Genomic DNA, 13,230 nt, shown 5'->3' with positions numbered 1-13,230 from the left:
CGATAAAGTAGAAAATTACCGACACTGTTTTATCAATTGGGTGATAAAGATAAGTTTATCTTAATAGCGTGTAATTATCTGTCATCTGAAGAAACAATACCTCATGAAATCATATGACTTCACCGCACGTGACTTTATTTACCATTTATTTACAGTCATGTTACAACTCCTGAATATATACGATGGAGTTTTATAAGTGAGTGATAGTGAGTAAATCCGAGTTCAACTGGGAATGCATTATACTTTCCCCCGTTTTTATTGACTTATAATGTCTTTTATCACAAAGTTGTTCTCGTCAAAAAACGATTTCACCAAACAGAATGCTACTGAAAGTAATACGCCATTAAATATTGAAATTCAGACGAATAAGAGGTAAGAATTAACCCGGATTAGAACCATATTCCCCATTTTTTTAAAATGCTTCTCAAATAAGATGCATTTTATGCATTTTTTTTTATTCTAACCTTTCGAGTTAATAAAATTCACCCTTTTTAACATATTTTGTCTAATAATATTAGTATTTTTATTGCCTTTATAATTTAAAAGAAAAAATTAACAAATAATTCATCGAGAAAAACTGCAATATGTGAAATAAATATGCAGTTGTATACATATATTAGTAAAGCAAAGAAAGTTGTAGGAGGGGGACGCCATTCATCAATGCAATTCCTGGCAATTCTAACCTAACGTCGTAAAACCTGTTGATATAATCAACGAAACGGTTTAAAATAAAAAATTCCATTCTAATTTTAAAGAATCAAATGAGAACGATTTTCTTTTAATAGAAAATTTACAATTGTTTTCAAAATCCACCTTTTAAAAAAGAAACCAAATGATTTTTTATGTATCGATTTTTATTTTTTAATTTAGGCACTTTTTATCAATAAAAAAATAATAATTAATGAGATGATTGGGTAAAAATGAGTAATTAAAGAGATAAACACTGTAACAATTTGTTTATGAGTATTCAAAATTTCAAACAACTCAACAAACTACTTGTTTTAACAATTATTTGTTTTGTTTTTTTTTCAGAATTGAATTTTTGTAACAGCTAAAGAAAAAAATCTACTTTCGAAAATTTTAAGAATCGATACTATTTGAATTATTTATTTAAAATAATTTATTTCAAAATATTTGATTTTAATACTTGGGATGAGTTTTGAAAAACAATTAACATATTTCTATAATCATGATGCAAACGTTATTTTAATTATAAAAATAAAATATAGAATTTAAATTAAGAAATTATATTTTACAGGGAATCTTTGAACTTTGGAACGGACCAAGTGCGAATATTATTATTTCGGGAGTGTGAATGGCGTGGAAGAAAACTACTTTTTGATTCTTTAGCAGTGGAAAAATCGCAGCCGAAAAACTCTTCGTTTTGTTCTTTATTCAAAAGTGAAAAGGAGAAAAAATGCAAACCACCAGCAGAAATAATAAATGGCATTGGCGAGGTATTTATTTCGCTTTAAAAACCTTATAAATCATTTATATTTATAAATTATTACAGCATTAATTAACATTCATTTGTCTCTAATTAAAAATATGATTTTTTTAATGCAGCAGCAAAAGAAATTAGCATATGAGGATGTAAATTTACTGAGCGAGATGGTTTTCGGCACTGTTGCTATGACTTACAGAGGACCGTCTTTTAAGGTAAAATTTGATTTTATTTCAGTTAAAAAATAAAATTTTATTCTTTAATATTAAAAGCAAAAAACTATTAAAATTAAAGCAAAAATCCAATAATTTGAATTTACAAATTTCAACTTTGTTTAGATTCACGCAATAAATTCTCCGCCATGTATTATGAGTACAAAAGTCTTCCCAGCATCCGAACACAGTGTGTGTCGGAAAAGGTAACGAAAAAAATTAATTTTTATTGTTACGTAGAAAATTCAATTACTAATTTGCTAATTAAATTTGAATTTAACAATTTTTCTCAGTGAAAAACAATCGGACGAACGCATTGGATATAATCCGGAGTCTAACTCGAGTAGTGGAAGTGTAAGAACACAAGGTAAGAAAAATTAGAAAGTAAAAAATTCCAAGATGACAAACATAATTTTGAATATCGGTTCATTAAATATAATTTTCACGATCAAATTATGATTATAATTATTGAATCTTGTGTTTTATAGATTCACGACCTAGTTCCGGAAATTTGTCGGCGAACAGTCTCAGTCCGAATATTAGAAAAAGTTCTACGTGTTCAAGCACCGGAAGTGGTTGGGACATAGACATTTCTCTTCCTCACGGCAGTAAGTTCATTGAAGACGAATAAATGTCCGTTTAAAAATAAATATTTACTAAAAATAAAATATTTAAAAATAAATATTCACTAAAAATGAAATATTTAAAAATAAATATGAATTAAAAATGAAATATTTTAAAAATAGATATTTTAAATATTAATATACGATAATACTGATTTTGTAATAATTTCAATTTTTAATTTCAGGTTCACATTCACTAGAAAGCAACTTTTCGGGGAAAGGCAGCAGTCTGACTAGCCTTCGAAGAAGATGGATTCGAGCCATTTCGACATCCCTAAGTCCCCCTGAGTCCGACTATTTGTTTACGCATTACAACGAAAATTCTAATGAACAAGAGAAAAATGTTCGCCGACACAAGACCAGACTTGGTTTAGCGTTGTTGATAAGACTTACACGAGGGCATGAACAGTGAGCAATGTTTCATTAAATTAAAACTGAATTCTTTTGAATTTGCTTCTTTCTTTTAATTCTTTCCGAATTTGCTAAATTACTACAGAAAAATACTAGAGAAATTATTCCTTATAAGTAAATATTGCCTAATGGTTAAAATAATTTATTTTCGAAATCTCACACTTTTTCTTTCTGTTATTCATAGGGAAATGGAATCTAAACTATTGGAACATGCAGCTTTTCTCGAAGGAATGTTGAATCGATTACGTCTGTCATGTGCTGGCTCAAATAAAGGTCAAAACAATGACAAAGGAAATGAACTGACAATACGTCTACAAAGAGCATCGTCTTGTTGCACAATTTGGTTATTACGTTTTCTTATGAATTCCTCTGACTCAACAACACCTTTACTGTGGCATGACACTATGCTGAACACGACATTCCCGAAAGACGAGAGAATCAACATAATACACAATGGTCTCAAAGAAATGTGCAGATTACTCGACAATTTCGACACGAAATCAACCAAGTTGTAAGCAACAACAAATTTAACAATTACTAAACATTATTACATACTCTCGAAGTAGAAAGTTAAAAATAATTTTATATTTTTGATTTTAATACAATATGTGACGCTCCACGCTTCCCTTTTGACGTAGAGGGTCACATATATAAATAATGTATGAATAATGTATAAAAATATACATAAATAATAAATAGTTAAAAATAATAAATATATATAGATAAAAAAGATAAAATTAAATTCGCAAATTTACAGGGTTGCCACAGGTCAGGAAAATCAGAGAATTCAGGGAAAAATCGGGGAAAGTAGAATTGGTCCGGGTAATCAGGGAAAAGTCAGGGAATTTTATTAAAAGTATTGGAAAAAATTAAATGTTTAGAATTTACAACAAAATTCTCAATTTTAGTATCTGACTCATAAATTATGAAATTACCACGAATTCTAAAAAACCTTAAATCTTTTCTATCTCTCACAATAATTTAATTTAACGCAATCTTAATAAATATTAAAATTCTTCCCAGAAATTTAATTATTTTCCAAAATTTTTAAAAAGTTCTCGTCAGCATTTCAATTATCTTTATAAATATCAAAATTCTTCGACAAACTTTAATTTTATTCAGGAATTTTAATAAAATTAAATTATTTTCATAAATAACAATATTCATCGCAAGAATTCAATTATTTTCAAAATTAATAAAATTCTTCGCAGAAATTCAATTCCTTTCAAAAAATCTTTAAAAATTGTCGTCAACATTTCAATTATCTTTATAAATGAACAGCAACATTTTTCGACAAAATTAAATTATTTTCAGGAATTTTAATAAAATTCATTGCAAAATTCAATAGTTTTCAAAAATAATAGTATTCATTACAAGAATTCAATAATTTTCATAAATAATAGTATTCATCACAAGAATTCAATTTTTTTCAAAAGTAATAAAATTCAATTATTTTCAAACATTTTAATAAAATTCATTGCATTTAAAAGCAATTTTGATAGAATTTCAATTACTTTTCAATACAATTCTAATCAAATTCCTCGAAAAATGTAATTATTCTTAAAAATGGTATTAAAATTCGTCGAAGAAAGAATTTAATTTTTTAAAAATTTGTTGATAAAATTATGTATAAGATTTATTTATTTATTTATTTTAGATTTATTTTAAGAAATATTCAATTATTCAACAAATTATCTGTTTTTATTTAAATAATTGAATTCTCGTAGAATTTTCTAATAAAAATTTATTTCAGTAAAACTTTTAGATAATAATTGAATTTTGGAGACTAATAATTCAATTATTTTGATAAATAACTTTTCATTCGTCTCCAGGAAATTAATTATTTTCAAAAATTTTTAAGTAATAATTCTGCAAAAGAATCCAATTATCTTGATAAACAACAAAGTTTTCCACATAAAATCAATTATTTTAAGAAATTTTAATAAAACTCTTTTCCAAAATTCAATTATTTCGATAAATATAAACATTTATCATAAGAATTCAATTCTTTTGAAAACTAATAAAATACTTTCCGAAAATTAAATTATTTTCAAAATTTTTTAAACATTCCTGTTAAGAATTAAATTATCTTTTTTTATAAATAGATAGCGAAAATCTTCTCAAGAATTAAATTATTGTCAGAAATTTTAAGAATATTCTTGGCAAAATTTCAATTATTTAAACGAAATTTAATCGAAATTCTTCGCATGAATTCAATTATTTTCATAAATTATTATTTAAATTCTTCTCAGGAATTCAATTGTTTAAAAAAATTTTAATAAAATTCTTCATAAAGTTTTCATTTATTTTCAAAAATTGTTATAAAATTCTTTAATTTGATAAACTTCAGTAAAATTTTCATTAAATTCCTTAAAAGAAATGAATTAGTTTCAAAAGTTGTTAATAAAATTCTTCGTAAAAAATAAATTCTAAGAAACATTCAATTATTGAATAAATTATTTATCTTTGTATTTAAATAATTGAATTCTCGTAGAACTTTCTAATAAAAATTGATTTAAAAATGAATAATTTCAGTTAAAATTTTAGATAATAATTAAATATTAAAAGCATTAGGGGGGGAATATTTAAAAATAATTAAATTTTGAAAAGGTTTCGAATTCAAATCTTTGAAAATCAGAATTTTTCGCACTTTTAACTAACAATTATGCGTAGAATTAATTTTATTTTATTATTAATTCACTGGGTTATCTTTAATTTATTATAAAAACATGAAGAAATCGATTACTCCGAGTCGAAGATTCGGAGTGATCCAGTTCTTCATGTTTTACAATAATATTTTTATCAGTTTATTGAATTTTAAAATGTTTGAATTTGAAATAATTTTGGAATTGATTTACTTTTGAAGAAATTTGTAAGTAAATGTAATAGAATATTTTTTTGATTATCTAATAATTTTTAGAGTGATTCAGAATATTCTTTAGGGGCAGGGAAAAAGTCAAGATTTTGTCTGTAAATCAGGAAAAATCAAATTTTTGCGGCAACCCTGTGATTTAATTTTGTAAATTTGTTTAAACATTGATAAAATTAGAGTTTGTAAATTGCTCTCAAATTGTAATTCTCTTTCGCATATTTACTGAAATTGATTTTTTAGCTTCTTAAGCACGTTAGTGACTGCCGTTTTAACCCATCATCTCGGTTGGGTTCATACAGTTTCATCTGGATTTAATCGAGAAACGGTAAATAGTAATTTTTTCCCCTCAATTTTCTTACGAACAAATTACAATTATTTCAGTAAATTGAATTAAAAAGTTGAGAATTTATATCAATTGTTTCTAAAAATAAAACCAGAATTGAATTTTTTTTCAAAAATAAACTTATCTTTTTAATAGGTGGAAAAATTGCGAAAGCAGTTTCCCTGTAATCCCTTGTGGGCACAACTTGGAGACTTATACGGTGCCTTAGGGAATCCAGTAAAAGTCGTTCACACTGTAATCGCTGGAGATTCTGACAAAGTGGAAACTATAAATTCAATATTAATATTTCTAACATATTTCATTCGAAGTGGAATTGTGAAAAAGGAATACGAGCGTCGATGTAAATCACAGCAAGACGTTCAAGAGGCAATTGTTCTATTGGAACAATTAAATAGACATCGTCCCACATTATCAAAACGAAATATTGAGACAATTTCCAATAATTCTAAAGTACGAAAAATTTCCAAAAGGAGAGTCGAATTAAAAAAGTCTGATTTAGATGAAGGCGAAATTTACGAGAGTAATCAGGTTAAAATATCCGAGAATAATGCACCAAAATTGAAAAGAAGTAGCACTCTACTAAAGAATCTTGATTCCTTAAATGGAATTCATTCGAAACTCGAGTTCGATACACATTGGAAGGATGAGACTGAAATGAAGAGTAACACAACGGCGAGTAAAGTGAAAATCATTGTCAGCGAAACTTCCCCCCATGAAATTCGAAAAGATCAAAGTATGTATCGAGAGAGTGCTTTACAGGAGTTGGAAAAGAAATTCAACGACGAAGTAGACGACGCTTTCATGGAAGCAAAACTCGATACACTCACCTGGGATCGTTTAAGTGAAATGAGAAAACTCAATTCCGAGGATTTAGGAGATTCCTACACCCTACCGTTAAGCATTGACTTTCCAAGCCAAAGACAAGAGACCCAAGTATTTTTTACCCTGGGCGATGAAGAGAAACCCCTCAAATCTCGATTACGTCCCCGATGTAATTGTCAATGTGCCTTTACATTCACAAAAGTGCCAAGTACTTCAGCCGATCTTCCCGAAGGTGTTCTTCGTAAAATTATCCAAAGAAATTTTCCCGAATCTTCAAAAAATATGCAACTCTCATCCGAAGCTGCTTCTTCCAATGATTCACTAAGTTGTCTCAAATGTCGAAGGAGAAATAAAGCATCGAAGCAAAATTACGAGAACGATAAATTACATCTCGAAACGCCAACGAACGCCACCGATGTACTTCGTTCGTGTGCAAATTCAGGTTCAAATGAGGGAATGTTTGCACTACCTGATCTAAATAGTTTCGAGGCCCTAATGGAAGCGAATAATGTCATTGAATTGCCAATGCCGCGTTCAAATCAAATTCCAATAAAAAAACGAATCGCGGAAAATGTGGGATTCACGAGTTCATTGATGAGCCGAAGGGTTGTACACAATGACAAAAAGAAATTGCCTCCCGATATTTGCGACTCGGGATACACCTGGGGATTGGTGATGCAGGGTATGATAAAGAAGAAGAAGAAATCTCGAAGAAAATACAAAGACGAGAAGGATGAGAGCGAGGATCAAGCGAGGAATTGGTGGCAACCCATGAGAGAGGAAATAGAAATTAATGCCCGATTCCCATCGGTCGATCAACCAGTGGCTGAATCTCTCTGCATTTTAGCTGATCTCGATACTTGGCAGGTTGGACTTTTATCCAATAATTCCCTTCCTCAGAATCCTCCGTTACCGATAGGAATGTCTCGACTCGTCGCCAATATGTTGGAAGGTTTCTCTTATATTTGGAAAAAATACCACTCCGCGGAAGATGTAAGTTTAATCACTTTTTTTTAAATTCCAATTGTGCAATATTTATGTTTTAAATATTTATTTGGATAAAGTTTAATCATGTATTATACTACTTTTTAATTTTCAAATGCTAACTTCAATTTTCGAATGATTTCAGACTCAAAATTTAAAACAATCAACTTATTAACTAATTAGATAATTATTATTCTTTATTATCTTCTAAAATATTAATAAAATTCTTCGGAGGAATTCAATGATACAATTTTAATAAATTTTCTCGAAGAAATTCAATACAATTATTATTATTATTATATATAATAATCGTCGTGATTCCAGATTTCCGGATCTCTGTCCACACTTGAAGTTAGTTATAGTTGTTCTTTTGTTTTTTATACGTTTTGATAGAAAATAGAAATATACATATACATATATACATACATTATAATAATCGTAAGTTTCCTTTCCGTTAGCAAATTATCTGCATTCATTTGTTTGTTTTGAAAAATTAATTTTGTGGGTTAAGTATTGGCATTTTTTATATATTTTTTAATGTCAAACTTTTTGATGTGGAAAATACTTTACTTATTAAATTGTCTCGACTCTTTGGTAAAAAATCTAAAATTATCGGAAATTATCAAAAATTCAAAAATCCGAATTTCTTAAATTTCAACATTTTTTCCTCTCTTTTATAGAATTTAGCTTCGTTATTTTTGTGCTTTTGGAAAATACTTTACTTATTTAATAGTCTCGACTCTTTGGTAAAAAATCAAAAATTATCAAAAATTCGAAAAAATTCAAAAATCCGATTTTCTTAAAATTCAACATTTTTTCCTCTCTTTTATGGGATTTAGCTTCATTATTTTCGTGCTTTTGGAAAATACTTTACTTATTAAATTGTCTCGACTCTTTAGTAAAAAATCTAAAATTATCAAAAATTCGAAAAAATTCAAAAATCCGATTTTTAAAATTGAACATTTTTTCTTCTCTTTTATGGGATTTAGCTTCATTATTTTTGTGCTTTTGAAAAATACTTTACTTATTTAATAGTCTCGACTCTTTGGTAAAAAATCTAAAATTATCGAAAATTATCAAAAATTCAAAAATCCGAATTTTTTAAAATTCAACATTTTTTCCTCTTTTTTATAGGATTTAGCTTCATTATTTTTGTGCTTTTGGAAAATACTTTACTTATTAAATTGTCTCGACTCTTTGGTAAAAAATGTGAAATTATCGAAATTATCAAAAATTCAAAAAATCCGAATTTCTTAAAATTCAACATTTTTTCCTCTCTTTTATAGGATTTAGCTTCATTATTTTTGTGCTTTTGGAAAATACTTTACTTATTAAATTGTCTCAACTCTTTAGTAAAAAATCTAAAATTATCAAAAATTCGAAAAAATTCAAAAATCCGATTTTCTTAAAATTCAACATTTTTTCCTCTCTTTTATGGGATTTAGCTTTATTATTTTTGTGCTTTTGGAAAATACTTCACTTATTTAATAGTTCGACTCTTTAGTAAAAAATCTAAAATTATCAAAAATTCGAAAAAATTCAAAAATCCGTTTTTTTTAAAATTCAACATTTTTTCTTCTGTTTATGGGATTTAGCTTCATTATTTTTGTGCTTTTGGAAAATACTTTACTTATTAAATTGTCTCGACTCTTTGGTAACAAATCTAAAATTATCGAAAATTATCAAAAATTCAAAAATCCGATTTTCTTAAAATATAACATTTTTTCTTCTCTTTTACGGGATTTAGCTTCATTATTTTTGTGCTTTTGGAAAATACTTTACTTATTAAATTGTCTCGACTCTTTGGTAAAAAATCTAAAATTATCAAAAATTCGAAAAAATTCAAAAATACGATTTTCTTAAAATTCAACATTTTTTCTTTTTTTTTATGGGATTTAGCTTCATTATTTTTGTGCTTTTGGAAAATACTTTACTTATTAAATTGTCTCGACTCTTTGGAAAAAAATAAAAAATTATTAAAAATTATCAAAAATCCGAAAAATTGAATTTATTAAAATTCAACATTTTGTTTCTCTTTTATACCATTTAGCTTTATTATTATTTGAATTTTTATTCAAGAGAAAAAATGGAAAACTGAAAAAATTTAGAATTTTTTAAAAATTACAGGCCTTTTCCATGATTTCCCTGATTTCCAGAAGCCTTTTAAAAATTCCATACCATTTCCATGATTTCCATGATTTCCAGATTCTGTAGGAACCCTGCTTTTGTCTGACTTTCTTCTAAATTATCGAATTCAGTGATTTCTGGGGTGAATTTGGTTAAGTTGTAAAATGATTAATTTCTATTTGAATTCTTTTTTTTGAATGTAGAAAATTTGATGTTAATTTAATTCTTTTTTCGTTATGCACGGCAAAAAATATTTAGCTGGATGAACTACAGATTTCACTTTAGTAGCGAAATTATTTAGTGCTTCAATTAATACTTTCGTTATTCTAGAGAAACTTATCGCTATTTCAAGTAAAACTTTTTTCAGTGTGTAATAATTATTATTTCTTTAAAAAGTATTTAATTTAAAATGGCTTTATAAAATAAGCAATGCAACATATGACCCAGATACTAATTGTAATTGTTCTAGCCATAGTTTAAGTCTAGTAATGTAAATTCTATTTAAATTGAGACCATTGAGTGAAATTATTTGAATTTTAGTTAGTTTAATCTCTTTGTTAGGTTATAATAATTATTTCTTTAAAATTTTTTAAATTGTTTAAAATAAGCAGCCCCATACAACATTCCCGCGCGCTTGCGCGCGGATAGTTTGGCTAGTTATTTTAATAAATTTTGTCGACAAAATTCAATAGAATTTTAATAAATTTTCTCAACGAAATTCAATTATTTTTTAAACTGTAATAAAATTCCTTGAAAGAATTCAATTACAATTTCAGAAATTTTGATAAAATTCTTTACAAGAATTCAATTATTCTTAGTCCAAATTTAATTAAATTCCTCAAAAGTATTTAAATTTTCTTCGAAACAATAAACTTTGCATTTTTACAAATTATTAAATATTTAGATTCCTTATTAGAATTTCATTATTTTCAATACATTTTTAATTAAATTTAAAAAATTTCTTTTTTAATTTATTTAAAAAAATTTTAATGAAATTGTTAGAAATAATCTAATTATTTTCAAGAATTGTATTGAAATTTGTCGCAAGAATTAAATTATTTTCATAAGTATAACATTCTTTGGAGGAATTTAATTATTTTTAAAAAAATTTTAATATAATTTTGTTATAGAGTCTAATTATTTTTATACACTTTAATAAAATTCCTTGAAAAAATTCAATTATTTACAAAAATTTTGATAAAATTCTTTAGAAGAATTCAATTCTTTTCGGTAAAAATTTAATTCAATTCCTCAAAATAAAAAAAAAAGTGAAACAATAAAATTTGCATTTTTACAAATTATTAAAAATTTTGATTTCTTATTAAAATTTCATTATTTTCAATACATTTTTAATTAAATTTAAAAGATTTCTTTTTTTAATTTATTTTAAAAAAATTTAATGAAATTCTTGGAAATAATCCAATTATTTTGAAGAATTTTATTTTAAAATTTATCGCAAGAATTTAATTATTTTCATAATTATAACATTCTTTGAAGAAATTTAATTGTTTTTAATATAATTTTGTTATAGAATCTAATTATTTTTAAACACTTTAATAAAATTCCTTGAAAAAATTCAAATATTTCCAAAAATTTTGATAAAATTCTTTAGAAGAATTCAATTAGTAACTGTAGTATAATTTTAATTAAATTCCTTGAAAGAATTTATTATATTCTAAAGTTTTTAATAGTTTTCATAAATTATAATAAAGTTTTATGTAAATAATAAATCTGAATTAGTAAAAATTTAAATTTATTAGAACAAAAGTGATGAAAATATTTTCATAAATTACATAATTACTTTCATAAATAACTAAAATTAATTAAAATTTAAGGGATAATTTTACTTAAAAATTCCAAAATAATTGAATTTTATATGAGTTGCGTTTACAACTTTTATAAATAATTGAATTTTAAGACGTTTAAAATTTAAATTTTGAATTGAAATAATTGAATTAAAATGTTTGATTTGAAAATTTTGAAGAAGTGTGTAGTTTTGGGGAAATTTTTATGTAATTTTTTTTCTTGAAAGTTAAGTTTATGATATTTAATCGAAACGATTAATTATTATTAAAAAATAATTGATTTAGAGAAGAAGATTAGTTAAAATTTCTAGAAAATAATTGAATTTCAAAATCTAATTTAAATCAATTTTAAAATGAATCAAAATATTCTTTAGAGTCAGGGAAAAAGTCAAAATTTTGTCTGGAAATTATGGGAATAACAAAATGAAATTTTGTACGTGACGTAAAATTATTGTAATAAAATTTTAATTTGAAGAAGAAATAAATTTCATTTATTTGAAGATTCAGAACTTTAGGAACATAAAATAAATAATTTCATTTTTAATAAAACGATTAAATTTAATGTTTTTTTGCAGTGTATCCAACTTTTGGAAAGTCGACTAAGAGAAATGTGGTTACGAAGTGAAACATTGGCCGAAATGTTGCTGACTGTAGATCCGTATGACATAAACGTAAATAATCTAACAAATTCTTTGGATATGGATGCTGCGGACTTGCCACTGTTGCTCGCTGTAGCGACAACACATTCTCCACAAATTACGCAAAAGTTCGGCCTCACTTTAGCTTAAATGCCAAAAGCGTTCGATTACTACCACTTTTTAAAGTCTCATTTAAACAATCTCAAAGAGAGTCATCAAAAAACTTATTATTGACGTCAAAGATTATTTTCTTCTTTCTTATTTTTAGTATCGTGATGATGCTCTAAATTACAATTTATTTTTGTGTGAATTGAATATGACAAAATCGAAAGTGGTAGTTGTATTTATTATTTCTACGTCATTATTTATTTATAACTGTAATACCGGAAACGTGTAAATGTGAACGTTTATTGTCCTTTATTTCAGTTAAGTCATTTGCAATATACTATTTATAATTTAGAAATATAATTTATAAATAGTATTTAATAATACTATTTATAGTTCTCGGTGACTAAAGTTTAATACTCGGTTATAATGTAATTTTTGACAAGTTACATTCTTTTTTTTTTTAAATAATTGTAGTGCATGGTGAAAACTTAAAAATTTGTTGTTTGTTGTTAATTTATTCTTTTTCGAGAACTATTGAGAGAGTTCATTTTCTAAATTATTCGGAATTAGGTGTTTAAGTGTCTATTTTTACGTTTATGTACATATTGTATTATAAGTCTTCAGAATGAAGAATATTTGTTCATAGAAAGTGTAATTGTGTGTGAGAGTTCATTGTAATACTGTGTTTTTTACATATCATTCGAAAAAAACAATCGTTGTAAACTATTTTTCAAAACAATAAAATTTTTCTACAGATAATTATCATTTTTTACGAAGTTAAAGTCCACAACGCTGATCAATGAAAAGAATTTGTGTAAAGAGTTCGAATATTGTTTTTAAT

At 25.6% G+C, this 13,230-nt stretch overlaps 1 protein-coding gene across 2 annotated transcripts; it reads left to right on the top strand.

Moving 5' to 3' along the window:
• The first annotated feature begins 95 nt into the window (after positions 1 to 95).
• On the top strand, positions 96 to 13,148 carry LOC122507821 (folliculin-interacting protein 2). Of its 2 annotated transcripts, none has more exons than XM_043620744.1 (11): positions 96 to 372; positions 1,259 to 1,457; positions 1,570 to 1,659; positions 1,783 to 1,862; positions 1,950 to 2,023; positions 2,145 to 2,264; positions 2,465 to 2,687; positions 2,875 to 3,201; positions 5,803 to 5,887; positions 6,041 to 7,720; positions 12,219 to 13,148. In XM_043620744.1, exons 1-11 carry the CDS (start codon positions 269 to 271, stop codon positions 12,429 to 12,431), a joined length of 3,195 nt encoding a protein of 1,064 aa, XP_043476679.1. In that variant the 5' UTR covers positions 96 to 268; the 3' UTR covers positions 12,432 to 13,148. The 2 variants fall into 2 exon arrangements, with proteins under 2 accessions (XP_043476679.1, XP_043476678.1); XM_043620743.1 differs by having other exon boundaries at positions 1,567 to 1,659.
• The last annotated feature ends 82 nt before the right edge of the window (positions 13,149 to 13,230 follow it).

Source organism: Leptopilina heterotoma, unplaced genomic scaffold, assembly GCF_015476425.1.
Source record: "Leptopilina heterotoma isolate Lh14 unplaced genomic scaffold, ASM1547642v1 Lhet_51, whole genome shotgun sequence".
NCBI classification, from domain to species: Eukaryota; Metazoa; Arthropoda; class Insecta; order Hymenoptera; family Figitidae; genus Leptopilina; species Leptopilina heterotoma.
The sequence above is the reverse complement of the archived record's forward strand: the minus strand, read 5'-3'. Positions and strand labels throughout refer to the sequence as shown.